At 39.2% G+C, this 19231-nt stretch overlaps 1 protein-coding gene across 4 annotated transcripts in view; it reads right to left on the bottom strand.

Moving 5' to 3' along the window:
- Positions 1-19231, bottom strand: part of ATG4C (autophagy related 4C cysteine peptidase) — a 69691-nt gene that overhangs the window by 28360 nt on the left and 22100 nt on the right. For all 4 annotated transcript variants that reach the window (XM_060206325.1, XM_060206327.1, XM_060206324.1 and 1 more), the window contains 5 exons: positions 18409-18552; positions 13589-13672; positions 6941-7174; positions 3785-4115; positions 1958-2028 (listed from right to left, as the gene is read on the bottom strand). In XM_060206325.1, coding sequence (XP_060062308.1) covers positions 1958-2028; positions 3785-4115; positions 6941-7174; positions 13589-13672; positions 18409-18484 — 796 coding nt within the window. In that variant the 5' untranslated portion in view covers positions 18485-18552. The remainder of the gene's footprint in view (positions 1-1957; positions 2029-3784; positions 4116-6940; positions 7175-13588; positions 13673-18408; positions 18553-19231) is intronic.

The following is a 19231-nucleotide window of genomic DNA, read 5'->3' as shown; positions in this document are numbered from 1 at the left end:
AAACATATTCAAATTTCCACCCCTTCAAATACATCCACATGGCAGAGGGAGATCTGCCATACAGGCAACCCAAGTATATACCTATGTCACCCCTCCATCCACTTCAATGTAGTCATCTCAAAACTCCCAAGTATATACCTATGTCACCCCTCCATCCACTTCAATGTAGTCATCTCAAAACTCCCAAGTATATACCTATGTCACCCCCTCCATCCACTTCAGTGTAGTCATCTCAAAACTCCCAAGTATATATCGATGTCACCCCCTCCATCCACTTCAATGTAGTCATCTCAAAACTCCCAAGTATATATCGATGTCACCCCCTCCATCTACTTCAATGTAGTCATCTCAAAACTCCCAAGTATATATCTATGTCACCCCCTCCATCTACTTCAGTGTAGTCATCTCAAAACTCCCAAGTATATATCTATGTCACCCCCTCCATCTACTTCAGTGTAGTCATCTCAAAACTCCCAAGTATATATCTATGTCACCCCCTCCATCTACTTCAGTGTAGTCATCTCAAAACTCCCAAGTATATACCTATGTCACCCCTCCATCCACTTCAATGTAGTCATCTCAAAACTCCCAAGTATATATTTATGTCACCCCCTCCATCTACTTCAGTGTAATCATTTTAAAACCCTGAGTCTTCCGACCTCCCATCTTCTGCATCCCACAGTGATCCTGGGTCCATCCATACTCCCAGAGGAATAAAGGACAGGAAAGCTATCAAGGGAGGAGATAGGATGAGGAGGAATTGTGCCCCTCTTATCCTATGGTCTTGTCAATATTTCCATTTTATAAATAAATTAATACTAATGACAATAATAATAAAACTCTGAATCTTCCTTAATGCTTATTTTAATGTGAATTTAATAATTCAAAGTGTTTAAAGGAATATGTAATAAGAGTCAACTGCATGCAGATAGTAGTAACTAGGGAGAAAAGAAGTTCCTACTTTCATAATTATATACAAAATAGTTGGGGCAAACTAACACTATATAAAAAGTCTGGCCAAATAAGCAGATAAAAATGAGAACCATTGGGGCCAGGTGGTGGCACACCCGGTTAAGTGCAAACATTACAGTGAGCAAGGATGCAGGTTCGAGCCTCAGGGTCCCCACCTGCATGGGGAAAGCTTCACAAGTGGTGAAGCAGGGCTGCAGATGTCTCTCTGTCTCTCTATCTCCCTCTCCCCTCTCAACTTCTCTCTGTCTATATACAATTCTCTGTCTATATACAATAATAAATAAATTTAAGAAACAAAAACAAAAAAAGATTAGAACCATCAATTACCAAATGACCTCACTTATAGTGGAACTTAAGAAACAATTTGGAAATGGAAACTACAACATAAGACTCGGGCAGGGTGAGGTGCATTGCTGCAAAGCAAAGGACTCTGGGAAAGAAGGCGCATGGAGAGGGGGGAGAGGGGCTTGGGCCCTAGTGTATAATGGTGAGAAAGGGTCTTAAGTTGGGCCTGAGGACCTTTTGCAGACACCTGTCATGGGAAGATGAGAAATTGTACCCATGTGTCAACAGCCGTACTGTAAACTACTAAGCTCCCAAAAAGATGATTTTAAAAATAATAAAAGGGGGAGTCCGGTGATAGCGCATCTGGTTAAGCGCACGTGGTGCAAAGCGCAAGGACCAGTAGAAGGATCCCAGTTTGAGCCCCCGGCTCCCCACCTGCAGTGGACAGCAGGTCTGCAGGTGTCTTTCTCTCCCCATCTCTGTCTTCCGCTCCTCTCTGCATTTCTCTTTGTCCTATCTACCAACGACGGCGTCAATAACAACAATAATAACTACAACCATCACTACAACAATAAAACAACAAGGGCAGCAAAAGGGAATAAATAAATATTTTTCAAAATTAAAAAAATAAATAAATAATAAAAGGAAAAAGAATGCTATAAGCGACTAAGACAACTTTAGAATTCCATGCACTCCTTACCTGTGCAGTCTTGTGCAACATAAATAGTTAATCCCTGTAAATCAGGATGCTTCGCTTCTTCAACTGCTTTTCTAAGAAAATCAAAAACATCATTCTTTTAAAACTGTGACACTTCCAAATAAAAGAACTGTTTTAACTTAAGAAGTGTCAAAATAAAGGGAACATAATAATCGCTGAAGTATAGTGAAATTTGACTTCTGATTTTTTTCTATTTTAAATAACACAGACCCTTTACTTTTGTGATAATTATCATGTCAATAGTCCCACAATTTTGCTGCTCACAAAGATTTGAAGTGTACAAAGCAATTTTAGCTCTTGATACTTTACTTCATCATTATTAGTGTCATGGGGTACACTACTATCTCCAGTTTACACTATTTGAAAAATAAAACTATTAAACAATTTATTTGGCTTTATATCTTAATGCTTTTCCACCACCAGGTTGCAGATGCTACCATGATGCCAACCTGACTTCCCCGGGCAGATGATTTCACCAGTGTGCCCTGGAACTCAACCTCTCCAGAGTCCTGCCCCACTAGGGAAAGATAGGAACAGGCTGGGGGTGTGGATTGACTTGTCAGCACCCAGGTCCAGCAAAGAAGCAATTACAGAAACCAGACCTCCCACCTTTTGCACCTCATAAAGATCTTTAGTCCATACTCCCAGGAGTATAAAGAATAGGGAAACTTCCAATGGAGGGGAGGGAATATGGAACTCTGGTGATGGGAATTGTATGGAATTATACCCCTCTTATACCACAATCTAGCCAATCATTATTAAATCATTAATAAAAGAAAAACTATTATATATGTTCCAAGGTTGAAAGAGTTGGCTTTTGTCTTTAAGATTTTGTAAGAACTACAGTGGTTATGGGGGGGGATATATGTACATGGAGCTGTGGTGGTGGATATTGTGTGGAATTGAACCCTAGAAATTCTATATTCTTGTAAGCCATTATTAAATCATTAATAAAAACTACGTTCAATTTTGAAAGTTACTGGTTTTTAGAACATTTCAGTTAAGCCGTTTCAGGATACCTTGGCTAGGCAAGGATATCTATATTGGGCAGACATCTAACTAGATATTTATATGTAAGAGCAGAAAGAAAAATCTGTCAGATAAAAGTAACTAGAATCGGCGGGTTGGGCGGTAGCACAGCAGGTTAAGCGCATGTGGCTTAACCTGTGGCATAAGGATCCCCTGTCAAGCCCCTGGATCCCCACCTGCAGGGGAGTCGCTTGTGAAGCGGTGAAGCAGGGTCTTCAGGCGTCTGTCTTTCTCTCTCCCTCTCTGTCTTCCCCTCCTCTCTCCATTTCTCTCTGTCCTATCCAACAACATCAATAACCACAACAATGTTAAACAACAAGGGCAACAAAAGGGAAAATAAATAAATATTAAAAAAAATTTTTTTAAGTAACTAGAATCACAATATAACTTGGCTTTTCACTACTAGCAAATGAAAGTTTCTTCATGAACATTTTCATACACTTCAAACTTTCAAAGTTAGGATCAAAAGGATCAAACACATGCACTGTAAAAAAAAAAAAAATGGTATGGGGCCAGGTGGTGGTGTAGCTGCTTGAACCCCATGTTACAATGCCCGGATTCAAGCCTCCATCCCCCACCTTCAGGGGGAAAGCTTTGCAAGTGGTGAAGCAGGGCTGCAGGTGTCTCTCTGTCTCTCTCCTTCTCTATCTCCCCACCCTCTCGATTTCTGGCTGTCTTTATCCAGTAAATAAGGATAAAAAAATTAAATAATAAAATAAAAAAGGTATCTCCATGCTTGAGTATCTTTGTTACATATGAAAGATTAAAAAACAATTTTACCTTAAGATGTGAGCTACCACAGCTGGTCCATACCAATCCCCAGCTCTTTTCCCAGACTTCTTTCCATATTCTATTAGGTGATGTAAGCCAAAGAGAGCCAACGGGGAGTCACCAAACCAAGAGATGATTTTCCTGTGGTAGATTTCATTTTGCATTTCATGGTCATCAGAGTATCTCCCAGTGGTTTCCTTCAGAGAAAATGCTGTATTTTTCAGTTCTCTTTCCCCTGAAAGTGATGCTTCAATTGACGCAGTGAACTTTTTGACAGTGTGAGAAGTCCACGAGTCAGAGTCTGAATTTTCAATGTTCAAAGCATCTGGCCACGTCCAAGCTATAGTAGTTCCAAAGCAAGGTGTTCGTATAGTTCAAAAAGTTAGGCTTCAAATTCTACTAAAATAATTACATAGCATTTAAAATCATATGAGTTACTAAAAATCAAACAATACGCTCAAGGATAGGCACACTGACAGAAGCAGAAAGATTAATGGTCGTGAAGAGAGAGAGCAGGGCATTGGGAGTGCTTGCTAGTGGGTAAGAGATTGTTTGGGGGATGAGTATTCTAAAATTATACTGTGGTGATAACTGCAAAACTTTCAGATACATGAAAAAAACATTGAATTAGTCACTTTAGATAACTGAACTCAGGCTAGCTAGAGCATATTTTCTAAGAACTAAGGTATGAGCATAGAAAATATATCAATGTGGGAGTCGGGCTGTAGCGCAGCGGGTTAAGCGCAGGTGGCGCAAAGCACAAGGACCGGCATAAGGATCCCGGTTCGAACCCCCAGCTCCCCACCTGCAGGGGAGTCGCTTCACAGGCGGTGAAGCAGGTCTGCAGGTGTCTATCTTTCTCTCCTCCTCTCTGTCTTCCCCTCCCTCTCTCCATTTCTCTCTGTCCTATCCAACAACGATGACAACAACAATAATAACTACAACAATAAAAAACAACAAGGGCAACAAAAGGAAATAAATAAATAAAATAAATATTTTAAAAAATTAAAAAAAAAATTAAAAAAGAAAATATATCAATGTTTATTTTTGAATGGTAGTATTATTCTCTGGTTTTCAAATTTTTATTAATGGGACTATATTACATGTAACTAGGAAAATTTTACCAAAATGAAAAAAGAGAGAGAGAGAGAATGAGCAATAAATAGTATACTCAGGCACAAGCACTTGGACATAATGCTTTGCTTTGCTTTGACATTGCTGAGATGGAATAATGACTTTTGAATTCCATTACCAGTACTGCTTGTCAGACACCCAGTCATGACTACCCAAAGGCACAATAAACATATTCACTAACATTTACAGTATTCATGAGAGAATAACTTCAGAAAGTGGACTGATTATATGTTAAAATAGAAGTCTGACCGTGAAAGTTTTAAATTTCTTTTCACAATGTTTTTTTTTTTTTTCTCATACATTCCTTTCAGAATAACTTAATCATTGTTTAGGGAGTAATAGCAATTCTACGGTAAATGAAAAGTTAATAAATGAAGCCATTAAAGATCAGAGATCCCCAAAAATCAACTATAACTACTATTTCAGTGTTTTTGATAACAGTATAGTCCCCAAACATACATGTAATTTTACACTGACTGAATGAATCAGATTCAGAGACCTCATCAGGTCAGTGAAAAATATCCCAATTCATGTGCCCATGATTGCACAACACTAAACGTAAATCATTCCAGGAAAGGTTAACAATTTCTCATTCCCTACATCGTCCACACCACTCTTGAACAAACATACTCCTTAATTTAACTCACTGATATTCCCTGCAGAAAGATCACTAAATATCTGCCACACAGGGCAATTGTCTGACAATTTTAATATATTACACTTAGTAATCAGGTATCATCTCCTAAAATGATAAACTAAACTCCTCCTACAAATACACACACTTTAATAGAGGAACTAGCGAAACTGGTAAGCTGGCTCATTACAAGTGTGTGTGTGTGTGTGTGTGTGTGTGTGTGTGTGTGTGTGTGACCTAGTTACCAATGACATTTGTACGAGTCTAGAAGGTTAATCATGGTGACCTTATTAAGGATATGCCTAGCCATGTAAGCGTTTATAATCATAGTTTAAAAAGAAATATAGCTTTAAAGCATTATCAATATGTACAAGGAAAATAAAGAAACTTGTGTAAACTCATATTATTAAATAATGTAAAGATATTAATTAACTGCTAGAATTTCTACCAGGATTTACTGAAGTTGGATTAAAAGCAAAGAAATAGTAGTAAAAAAAAAAAAATCCAAGGGGGGTCGGGCGGTGGCGCAGTGGGTTAAGCACACGTGGCGCAAAGCGCAGGGACCGGCATAAGGATCCCAGTTCGAGCCCCCGGCTCCCCACCTGCAGTGGAGTCCCTTAACAGGCAGTGAAGCAGGTATGCAGGTGTCTATCTTTCTCTCCCCCTCTCTCTCTGTCTTCCCCTCCTCTCTCCATTTCTCTCTGTCCTATCCAACAACAAAGCAACGTCAACAATGGCAATAATAACCGCAACGAGGCTGCAACAACTAGGGCAACAAAAAGGGGGAAAAATGGCCTCCAGGAGCGGTGGATTCATGGTGCAGGCACCGAGCCCAGCAATAACCCTGGAGGGAGAAAAAAAAAAAAAAATCCAAGGTCTGCTAAAAATTGAACTTTTTTAACTTGTGATGGTAGTCAAGAATAATTTAATTTTTAAAGAAATCATCAAAGTTTACATATAAGGCACACCTGATTCAGTTCTACAGACTAAGCAAGATTAGTAACAACTTTAGAAGACATCAAGGAATCAAAAAATTTAAAACTGTGGAATTTTCTGAAGCTTACAACAAGAAATTCAAATTAAAAAAAGGGGGGGGGGGAAGTCAAGTGGTAGCAGCAGGTTAAGTGCACGTGGCACAAAACGCAAGGACCTACATAAGGATCCCGGTTCAAGCCCTCGCTCCCCACCTGCAGGGGAGTCACTTCACAGGCGGTGAAGCAGGTCTGCAGGTGTCTGTCTTTCTCTCCCCTTCTCTGCCTTCCCCTCCCCTCTCCATTTCTCTGTTTTCTATCCAGCAATGACGACATCAGTACCAACAATAACTGCAACAACAATAAAAAAGGGGGGCAACAAAAGGGAAAATAAATATACATTTTTTAAAAAAGTATTCTATTTACCTCTACCAAGAAAGTGTAGTATAAGTCCTTGAGCTAACAGCATCTGGCCAGTTCTTAATGTACAGCCCCAGCCACAGTCTGTAGTGAGAGCTGAGCCTTCTAGTTGGGGAAATTCTTCTCTGTAGGTCAGCCATATTCTAGAGATAAAATCTTTGCGAAATTCTTCTACATTTCCCGCAACTGCATGATCTTCTATTGTACATCCTGACTTTGTAGGTAACCGTTTATTTTCATCTGCAAAATCAAATGAAACCTAAAATCTGAATATATGCAAACATAGCAGGAGGGCACTATATCCATGCTACTTACAAATTATGGAGTATGTCACAGCCTTTTCAACTCTTTGCTTTTTAAATATTTTCTTTATTGGACAGAGACAGAGGAATTGAGACAGAAAGGGTAGAGACAGAGAGGAAGAGAGAGAGAGAGAGAGAGAGAGATCTGTAGCACTGCTTCACCATTTGTGAAGCTTTCCCCTTGCAGTGGAGACCAAGGGCTTGAACTCAGGTCTTTGTGCCCTGTAACGTGTGCCCTCAACCAGGTGCACCAACACTCTGCCTCTTCTTTCTTTTTCTATATAAATGATGATAAATTTTATTCATTCTAGCCAGACTTTTCGGAAAATCAAATGAGACCGAGTGCTAAAATGTTTGTAATTCTAGTGTTAACAGTAAAAAGCATTGTCATTCATACTATTATCATTATTTTAATAAAGCCATTTTAGTACTTTTTTATTTTTTAATTTATTAATTACAATATTGACTTATATTAAAAGGTAATAGGGGTATAATTCTGCACTGTTCCCACCACTAGAGTTCTGTCTCCATTCCCTCCATTGGAAACTACAGTAGTTCTCCCCAGGTCACAGATAATGGGTTGCCTATTATTTCTATAACTGTCTATATTTATACATATTTGCCCATTACTATTACTATTTCTGAATTCCTTCCTTTTTAGTTCTTCTCTCTCCGGATGCTGATGGAATTGGAGTTCAGAGACCTCTGGTCATCTTCCCCTAATATTTCTCCCCCTCTGAGAATATAGACCAAAATTCTTTATGGGGTGCAGAAGATGGGCGGTCTGGCTTCTGTAATTGCTTCTCCACTGGACATGGGCATTGGCAGGTCGATCCATACCCCCAGCCTGTTTCTATCTTTCCCTAAAAGGATAAGGCTCTGGGGAGGTGAGGTAAGGTTCCAGGGACACATTGGTGAGGCTCTCTGACCAGGAAAGTCAAGATGGAATCATGACAACATCTGCAACTTGGTGGCTGAAAGGTGAGAAGATACAATGCAGGATATACTGATTAATGAACAGGAAACAAAATGTAGGAGAGTAGCTGAGAATAGGGATCTTAGGGCGGAAAGAAGCTAGGAAATCCATTTTAGGCATATACCTAGTAGTTTTTGCTTGAGTGTAATAGCTAACATGAAGGTGGGCTAAAAATATTGCCTGGGAAGATGGTGTCAGAATTGAGACTAGGGTTAGAAAGTTGAATTAGGGATGAGAGTAGCTTCCAAACTTGAAGAAAATCTGTAAGTAAAATGAACTGTTTCCTCATCAACCTGATCCAGGGCCCATATATATATATATATTTTTTTTTTTTCATATTTAGCACAGGAGCCTGTGTGACCCCTGTGTCCACGTTGGTCTGAGCTTACAATCCACGGTCACAGCTGGGAGAAAGACCGCAGTTTCCACTGGAGGGGGAGGGGGACAAAGAACTGTTGTGGGAACAGTGTGGAATTAGACCCATATTATCATCTTATAGTTTTATAAATCACTGCTAAGTGACTAATAAAAAATTAAATAAAGTAAAACTGAGGATGGTTCTTATATTCAAATGTGCACATTACATTTATTATCATGAATACATATAAACAAATTATAAAGTCAAGAAAACCAAAAGAATAAGAAAATAAAATTCTTAACATATAGTTACGATTTTGATGTTGAAATACACTTTTTAATTGCTGCCACCCTTCTCATAATACAGTCCTCCCTATGATGGCCTGACTGTCCGAAACCTCTGCCGAGTATTAAAACTGGAATTGCTCACTATATCTGCAATAGTGCCACTGTTAACCTTCATAAACACTAATGCTGAGCTTGAGTTAGTTCATTACATTTTTAACTTTTAATTTTTTAATCTGAGATTTAATGCACTAGATTTTCCAGACTTGATTTGCATTCCTACTTTTTAAAATAAATCCAATCATCATAAATAGGACTTTTGCTTTTTTTAAGTATTTATTTGTTGTTTTATTAGATAACAACAGAGAGAAATTCAGAAGGGAAGGGAAGATAGAGAGGAAAAAAGATGACAGTAGCCCTATTTCACCACTCATGAAGCTTTCCCACTGCAAGTGGGGACCAGGGGCTTGAACCCGGGTCCCTTTGCACCATAATGTGGGCACTTAACCAGGTGCATCACCACCTACCCCCTCCTTTTAAATAATTTATTTACTTATTATTTCCGAGAGAAGGGATAGAGAATTATAGTATCACTCTGGCATATGCAAGCCCAGGAATTGAACTCAGGGGTGAGGGCATCTTTCAGCCTGGTGCATGACAGTCGAGGAGGACCTATGCTGGTAGAGGGAGCACTCTGCTGAAAATGGAGATATTTTACCCAAATATCAACAACTGTATTCATTGTAAATCATTAATTCCCAATGAGAGAAAGAGAGACAGAGACAAACAGAGAGAGAGAGAAGAAGAGGGGAGGGGAGGGGAGAGGGGAGGGGAGGGGAGGGGAGGGGAGGGGAGGGGAGGGGAGGGGAGGGGAGGGGAGGGGAGGGGAGGGGAGGGGAGAGGAGAGGAGAGGAGAGGAGAGGAGAGGAGAGGAGAGGAGAGGAGAGGAGAGGAGAGGAGAGGAGAGGAGAGGAGAGGAGAGGAGAGGAGAGGAGAGGAGAGGAGAGGAGAGGAGAGGAGAGGAGAGGAAGGAAAAGAGGAAGGGAGGGAGGAAGGAAGAAGGAAAACCAATGGTCAGCTACTGACCCCAATTTATAAAACACTAAGTACTCAAAATGAAGTAACCTTCCCTAACAACAGAAACAAAGTCTCAGTCAGATTTATAATCACAGAATTAGCAGACTATATATATTTTTTCTTTTTTCAAGTTCATGTATCATCCTTCCTTTTTCCTCTTCCCTCTCAAATAAGAGAAACAGCACCTAACTTCCTCAGGTTTTCTCCAGAATCTCTTCCCTCTCACTGACAGTGCAGAAACAAAGGTCCCATGTCACAAAAGTTCTAGGTCCCAGTGCACTGGGATTCAAAGCCCTCTGATCATTTTCCTCTAACATTTCCCTCTCTGGAAGGATGGACCAAAATTCTTTTGGGAGTGCAGAGTGAAGGAGTCCTGGTTTCTGTAATTTCTTCTCTGTTAAACATGAATATTGGCCAGTCAATCCATACCCCCAGCCTGTCTCTATCTTTCCCTAGTTGGGTTGGGCTCTGGAGAGGTGAGGTTCTGGGGCATGTTGGCAAAGATACCTGCCTAGTGTACTCCAGTTTCTTTATTTTTGCCTTTGCAATCAAATCCTCAAAAACAATCTCTAAAGCCAATGTCAAGGAAAATACTTCTTATGTGAGCTTCTATGTATTTATAGTTTCAAGATTTATTTCACATACTAGTCTTTAATTATAAATTACTTCGTGCATGTTAGGAAGTGATTTAGTTTCATTCTTTTCCTTTTGGAAGTCTAGTGTTAAGTGATTTAGTTTCATTCTTTTGCATTTGGCTGTCTAGTTTTCCACATAACAATGATTAAAGAAACTCCCCTTGATCCACTGCATGCTCTTTACTCCACTGTCATAAATTAGTATAGGTTTACCTCTGGAATCTCAATTAGAATTTTTTATTCTAATGCCATGCTGTTTTGATCATTATTGCTTCATCATATAATTTGAATTCAGTAAATGTGAAATATTAATTTCTCCTCTCTCAGGTTTGTTTTGACTATTCAGCATCCTTTGCAGTGCAGTTTCAAGTAAATTTTACCACTATCTCTGATAAACAGGTGAAAAAATTCTCATCAAAATACTAGCAACATAAATTCAGCAATACATTAAAAGAACCATACACTAAGATCAAGTGGGATTTAGTTTAGGTATGCAAGCCTGGTTCAATACAAGCAAATCGATTAATTAAATGAAATACACCTCATCAACTAGAAGAATAAAAACTGTATGTTGGGGGCTGGCAAGACAGTGCTATGGTTATCCAAAAGATTTCCATGCCTGAGGCTTCAAAGTTCCAGGTTCAAGCCCCGGCACCATCATAAGGTAGAGCTGAATAGTGTCCTGGTAACTCTGTGTGTATCTTTCTCTCTGTAATTAAAAATAAACTTTAAAAAATTCATATGTTCAGGAGTCGGGCTGTAGCGCAGTGGGTTAAGCACAGGTGGTGCAAAGCACAAGGATCGGCATAAGGATCCCGGTTCAAGCCCCGGCTCCCCACCTGCAGGGGCGTCACTTCACAGGTGGTGAAGCAGGTCTGCAGGTGTCTATCTTTCTCTCCTCCTCTCTGTCTTCCCCTCCTCTCTCCATTTCTCTCTGTCCTATCCAACAACGACAGCAACAATAATAACTACAACAATAAAACAACAAGGGCAACAAAAGGGAATAAATAAATAAAATAAATTTTTTTTTAAAAAAGTCAAAAAAATTCATATGTTCACCTCAATAAGCACATTAAAGCATCAGACAAGAGTCAACATCAATATATGATTTTTTAAACTCAAAAAATAGGTACTAACAGAAATATATCAACATAGAAAGGTGATAAATGACAAACTTAGAAAAATAGCATATTCGGGAGTTGGACTGTAGCGCAGCGGGTTAAGCGCAGGTGGCGAAAAGCGCAAGGACCGGCATAAGGATCCCGGTTCGAACCCCGGCTCCCCACCTGCAGGGGAGTCGCTTCACAGGCGGTGAAGCTGGTCTGCAGGTGTCTGTCTTTCTCTCCCCCTCTGTCTTCCCCTCCTCTCCCCATTCCTCTCTGTCCTATCCAACAACAACAACAACAATAATAACTACAACAATAAAACAACAAGGGCAACAAAAGGGAATAAATAAATAAAATAAATATTTAAAAGAAAAAGCTTTAAAAAAAAAAGAAAAGAAAAATAGCATATTCACTGGGGAAAAATTGATAGCCTTTCCTCTAAGATCAGAAACAAGAGAGGAATATTCAGATTTACCTTACCACTACTGTTCAATGTCATATTGGAAATTCTAGTCAGAGCAATTAGACAAGAAAGTGAAAGAAATGGGCCCAAATTGCATTTCTGTACACAAATAATGAACTAGCAGAGTGAGACAAAAACAAACGATTCAAATTATAATGGCATTGGTATGAAATAGATATGTAGGAATACATTTAACTAAGGAAGTGAAAGGTATGCTGGGTGTGGGCAGAGAGACAGCTCAATAATTCATTCCTTAGTAATACCAGAACTCAGTGCTGGGGTGGGGGGGGGAGAAAGAGAAAGAGAAAAAAACCACAGAATATGGGTATAGACAATAACTTGGATCCACCTATTTAATACCATATCAGATTTCAGGCTCAGGGAAAAAAAAAAAAAAGAAAGAAAGGAAGGAAGGAAGAAAGAAAGAAAGAAAAAACTAGTACAGCCACAGGCCCTTTGGAATATAATTAAAATATGCCTACTAGCTATCTACAGAACAGAGACCTCCCCCGCAACTCTTCATCTGTACTCTTCCAGCCTTTAGGTTCATGATTAGTCAACAATTAGTCTGGCTTTGTATGTTAACTCTCTTTTCAGCCACCAGGTTCCAGATGCTACCATGATGTCAACTAGACTTCCCTGGACAGGCAACAGTGCCAATGTGTCCTGGAGCTCCTATTCCCCAGAACCCTGCCTCCCTAGGGAAAGAGAGAGAGGCAGACTGGGAGTATGGATCGACCTGTCAACGCCCATGTTTAGCGGGGAAGCAATTACAGAAGCCAGGCCTTCCACCTTCTGCATCCCACAGTGACCTTGGGTCCATACTCTCAAAGGGATAAAGAATAGGAAAGCTACCAGGGGAGAGGATGGGATATGGATTTCTGGTGGTGGGAATTGTGTGGAGTTGTACCCCTCTTATCCTATGGTTTTGTCAGTGTTTCCTTTTAATAAAAAAAAAAAAAAAAAGTTGATTGAGACAGTGAGAATGAAAAAAAAAAAGAATTATAGTTTTACAAGGTGAAGCGTTCTAGAGATGGGTAGTGGAAGAGACAGCACAACATTATGAGTGCATTTAATACCACTCGATTGTACACTAAAAATCATTGAGATGGAACATTTATATTAGGTGCACTTACCACAATAAAATATTCGAAAGCAAATAAATAAATAAAGCAATAACATAGTGTACTTGGCTAGATCACCAGTTTACTATGCATATGACAAAAGTTCAAGCCCGGGCCCCAGTTGACTAGAGGAAGTTTTGATGCTATGGTCTCTCCCTCTTTCCCTGTCTCTTTTGTCTATCTTTCCCTCTATCTGAAAAAGCTGACCTGGAGAAGAAAAGCACTTGTAAAAACAAAACCACAGAATATGTTCAACATAGACAATATGAGATACAATGAACTACTACAAAGATTTTTTTTAAAGGGCTTTTCAAATGAAACACACTTACCTTCGTATTTAAAATGATAACACTTTCCAAGCAATAGTACAGGGGAATTTCTGCTAAAATAGGTCTTTGTTTTCAACACCCAGCCTAAATAAAAAAGGAAGAAAGATGTTTTACAATTAAAGGATTTCAGAGTTAAAGTCTAGCAGAGTTCCCTTTTATTCATTTATTTATTGTAATTTGCTGAATTAATAAGAAAGAACTGACTATAAGAAGTAACAATAATGGGAGCCGGATGGCAGCGCAGTGGGTTAAGCACGTGTGGTGCAAAGCACAAGGACCGGCATAAGGATCCAGTTTCGAGCCCCAGGCTCCCCACCTGCAGAGGAGTCGCTTCACAGGCGGTAAAGCAGGTCTGCAGGTGTCTTTCTCTCCCCCTCTGTCTTCCCCTCCTCTCTCCATTTCTCTCTGTCCTATCCAACAATCCTAAAGTTACAGGCTATACATCCTCACCTCTCCCACCACCAAAGTTCTAGAAGGATGTTCTTATTATGTTCTGAAATGGATCTGCCCTTGACCCGGCAGCGAGCCTCTTCTAGGGATCTATCTAAGAAAACAAAAAAAAAAACCTATCTGAAAAGATCTATGTACACCTCTGTTGATGTTGCATTATTTGTAATAGTCCAAACATGTAACAACCCAGATGCCCAACAACAGGACTGGTTAAGAAAGTTGTGGTATATATACACAGTGAAATACTACTCAGTTGTAAGCAATAATGAAATCTTCTCCTTTGCCTAATCTTGGATAGAACTTGAAGGAATCATGCTAAATGAACCACGAGAAGAAGGATGAAGATGAATACCAAATGATCTCACTTGTAGGTGGAACTGAAGAAATAACGAAAGAAAGGTCAAATACTAAGCAACAGTTATGCCAAGGTTTGGGGGGAGGGTGGCATGGCTGGACACCCAACACACAGTGGTAGAGAAAGAACTAAGTGCAGACGCCTGGGAACTAAGAAATTATACCCATGTGACAACTCTCTTGTAAATCTTTATTCCCCTAATAAAGCAACAAAATAAAAATAAAAAAGAATCTGAAATTGGGAGCCAACAGCTTCTAACTTTTATAATTAACAGAGCTGTTTCAAAAATTTTAGTGAGCATTTTTTTTTATAAAAGTGTTCCCTAAATGAAGGTAACACAAAGAAATAAATATCTAATAACTAATATGATGCAAGTCTCCAAAACTGGTAATAAAAAAAGAAAAAATAGAAAGCCGAATACACTAGGCTTTCATTATGATCCACTTGGATTACTTCAGTGTTATCCAAAATGATTCTTCTGCCATCAGTCTCTCCCTGCTCTAGTATGTGCCACATATCCCTGCCAAATTCATCTCCCTGTGGCTCAACTATGATTAGCTAACTCTGGCTCAAAAATCATCTTTCTACTGCTCATTAGCAGACTTATTACAAATTTCTCAGAGATATTCAAAACTTCCCACAATGTGATATAAATTACTTTTATAGTCATCTTCTTTTCTCCTACTTTTCACTTCTTTTTTATTTTTTATTTCTGTATATAAACACCCTTCCTACCACCAAAGGTCTGTATCCTTCCCCTCCCACCCCCCACCCTCACAGTGAAGCTAAACACCTACCTACTTTATGCTTCTATCCAAAGTACTATCCCCCCCAAAAAAAAAAAGTCTTCCCCACTATCAGCCCAATCTAAATCCCACTTCCTCTGGTTTAAATATGCACTTCTGAGCCTTTTTTTCCCCCCACCTTGGCTCTGATTCTCTTATCTGATCACCAGTGGGACCATAGGATTCACTGACAACTTAACTGTTCACTAGGAACTAGGATAGTTGTTTAACGGACGTCATCTCTTAGAAAGAATACTATGGTGATTCATTCTTCATTTGGATGGATGCTTTTCCGTTTTCCTTCTCTCCATACTGGAATGCTTCTGGTCCCCAATACAGTAACAACCAAAGGTAGCATTTCTAAAGCAAGCCCCAAGAATTTAACTTAAAACTATCACTTTAATTAAAAAGAAACAACCTTAAGATAGAATTCCTGTGGTCCGGGAGGTGACGCAGTGGATAAAGCATCGGACTCTCAAGCATGAGGTCCTGAGTTCAATCCCCGGCAGCACATGTACCGGAGTGATGTCTGGCTCTTTCTCTCTCCTATGTTTCTCATGAATAAATAAATAAATAAAATTAAAAAAAAAAAAAGATAGAATTCCTGTGTCTTTCTAACCTTGATGCTCTGTCAAGCCTCTCTTCCCAGCTACTAGTCCTGCCTCAAAAAGAAATGTGAATTTGATGAGCCAAGAGTTTATTTTATAGGCCAAGAGTTTTGAGATCGTGTAAGGCCCACATTTTGACAAAAGCATGAATTTGTGCTGTTCAAGCATTATCCATGTGGTCCATATTCATTCTCACTCTTCAATTTCCTATGCTGGGAGGACCTCACAGCTCCTAGTACATACAACTTTCTCTAATACTCCGTGGAGCTGGTGCAGAGAGGACCCAAGACTTCTCATAAGGCAGTTATGAAGCTGACTGACGTGCCAAGTGATGAGTCTACAGAACGTACTTTTCAAATCTGATTTCTTTAGTGTTAGTTGACCACATTTTGTCTTTATAAAACCATCATGAGAAATGTACGCTAGCTCTGGCCTGGCTGTTGGTATTGTGCAAAGACACTATGCAAAGAGCAAAACAGAAGGAGTCTAAGTGGGGTCAGACAATGGTTCACACAGTTGAGTCAACACTTTACTGAGCATGAGGTCCTAGGTTAGGACCTAGGATAAGAGTACACTGTGTGGGACCAGGAGAAATCTATGGACACGACAGGGATGCTGCAGTGTCTTCTGTCTGTCTCTTTTTCCTCTCTCTCTTAAAAGAAAGGATATGAAAACTATAATAAAGGTATAGGAAAACACAGACTGGAACATAGAATCAGAAATGTTAAAAAGTCTTATGAACAAGTTCCTCTTATACTGAAAAGACTATATACATATATATACATATATATCAGTATTCTTCATATTTGAAAATATTTATTCTTTTCCTTAGCTTTCCTCCCTTTACATCCCTAAATCTCAGTCTGTAGCAGCAAAGATTTATAACAAGAGACAAATTAAATGATGTTACAACTTACAAATGAAAAGTCATTAAATATCTACATATGTAAGTAAACTTGGCCAATAAGCTATTCAACAAATGTCACAGGGATTATATTGATTATGAGAGCTAAGAATTAATAATAAAAAAAAGGAAACATGAGAACTTTTTCTAAAAATAAAATGTTCTGATTAGACTGTAAATTTCAAAAGAACCTATGTGTCTCATACTCTGGAACTTGTCTACATAACATTCTGGAGTTAAGATACAGCTCACCTACCCCTCCTACCCTATGGTCTTGTTAATTTATCCTTTCTTAAATAAAAAATAAATTTAAAAAAAAGATACAGCTCACCCAACAGAGTGTATATATTTTAGAGTCAAGGACCAGAGTTCAAGCCTCCAACATCACACAAGAGCACCAAACACAAGGTGGGAAAAAAAAAAAATACATGCACACACACTAGTTTAATGTCTGTGAATCTCTTTAGTTGATGTCTTTCTAAAAAAACTCTATAATTTCTTCAAATGTGATTAATAACCTAGGTGGCCAGAGTATTTGGGAGGTGAATGTCTTTTCCATTCAAAAGTTGGAATATTTCATGTCACTATCTCCAGACTTTATATAGTTCCTGACATAAAAGTCAACTAACTGGGGGTTGGGTGGTAGCACAGCGGGTTAAGTGCACATGACGTGAAGCACAAAGAACAAAATAATGGTCTCGATTCGAGTCCCCGGCTCCCCACCTGCAAGGGGGTCACTTCATAGGCTGTGAAGCAGGTCTGCAGGTGTCTGTCTTTCTCTCCCCCTCTCTGTCTTCCCCTCCTCTCTCCATTTCTCTCTGTCCTATCTGACAACAACAATGACATCAATAACAATAACAACCACAACAATGATAAAACAACAAGGGCAACAAAAGGGGAAGGGAAAAAAAAGCCTCTAGGAGCAGTGGATTCATGGTGCAAGCACCGATCCCCAGCAATAACCCTGGAGGCAAAAAAAAAAAAGATACTTATAAAAAAAAAAGTCAACTAACAGTCTTATAGGAGCTCCTTAATGGGTGACTTTTTGCCTGCCTCTTGCCTCTTGCTACCTTTTAAATGGTTTCTCGTTAGGGACTGGGCAGTAGTGTGCCCATTTAACCATGCTCAAGGACCAGGGTTCAAGCCCCCAGCTCCCACTTGCAGGGGATAAGTTTCATAAGTGGTGAAGCAGTGCTGCAGGTGTCTCTTTGTCTCTGTCTCTCTCTCAAGTTGCTTTGGATACCAGGGAGATTGTGCTACAACTCCCACTGATTTACAGCCTCCATTTTCTAGTTCCCACTGTAAATGTGTAGGCATAAAATTGTGACAGAATTAGGGTACCCGGATTCTGGTTCATTCGGCCCCCCTGCTCTCCAGATTCAAGCTCTGTATTTTAACAGTCTCTTCTAGATTATGACTAGTTGTGGGATGGAAGGACGTTTCTCCTTGGGAAAGTTTTCTCTAAATCTCTGTCACCTGGACCTAAACTTCTGTCCCTTGCTGTAACAGCTTATATGAGATTTGGGTGTGTTTCTCCGAGGGTATTTCCACATAATGATGGGTCAGAGAAAGTACACATGCACTGTAATTGGCCAGCTTGGCCCTGACTCTCATAAAACGTTCTTATCCACATACCTTACAGAAAGATTTTGTTCAACAAGATGATACATATCAAATATTTCTTTGAACTGACACAATTTTTAGACCGTGATACTTACTATATTTCATGTTGTTCCAAGCAGATATAAATTTAGTTTTTAGTTTGTCAACTTCATCTGTTCCTGTGGCCTCCATATTTAAATTCTAAAGAAAAATCCATCACTTAACTTCATTCTTCCATAGAACTTAATCTTCTGTACTGACTTAAAGGAAAAAAAAATTAGAGAAATAAGTAATAAGTACATATCATATGATGCCATACTTTGTAAGATTGCTGAAATGATTACATATATGAACTGGAAATAAGTAAAATAGTTTCTCATTTGGCAGATCAGACTATCATACATCTGTAAAAACTTTAATTCTAAAATCATTGGATACAAAAATATAACAATAAAATTATCACACACAGTAAATTACCTCCCTGGACACTCATAATTAAACACAATAAACAAGTCAATTTAGTAACAGTTCAACACTGAACCTCACAAGACCACCTAAGATTTGTTTTATTAGTAACTAAGGAAGGTGCTTTGATATCCTATAATAATAATAAAGTGTCTGGGTCAGGCATGTGACCCAGGTTCAAGTCCAGCCCCCACCATATGAAGGGAGTTTTTGTGCTGAGGAGTCTTTTCCTCTTTTTCTTTATCTATCTGGGGGTGGGGTGTGGGAGTCAACCTGGAACTGGCAGTCCAGTGATGACAAAAATTACTGTCTTTGAACGGAGACATAAGTAATTCAGTCTCTACTTCCACATAAAGTCTAATTATTTGTGTTTAATTAAGGCATTTCCTATAGTTTCTTCCCTATCTCAAAACTGCAGTACTGAAAGAAGAGGAGGGAGAGGAGGAGGAGGAGGAGGAGAAGGAAGAAGAAGAA

This window comes from Erinaceus europaeus, chromosome 13 (genome assembly GCF_950295315.1).
Source record: "Erinaceus europaeus chromosome 13, mEriEur2.1, whole genome shotgun sequence".
In the NCBI taxonomy this organism is placed as follows: Eukaryota; Metazoa; Chordata; class Mammalia; order Eulipotyphla; family Erinaceidae; genus Erinaceus; species Erinaceus europaeus.
Note: the sequence above shows the minus strand (reverse complement) of the source record. Positions and strands in the feature narration are given on the sequence as shown.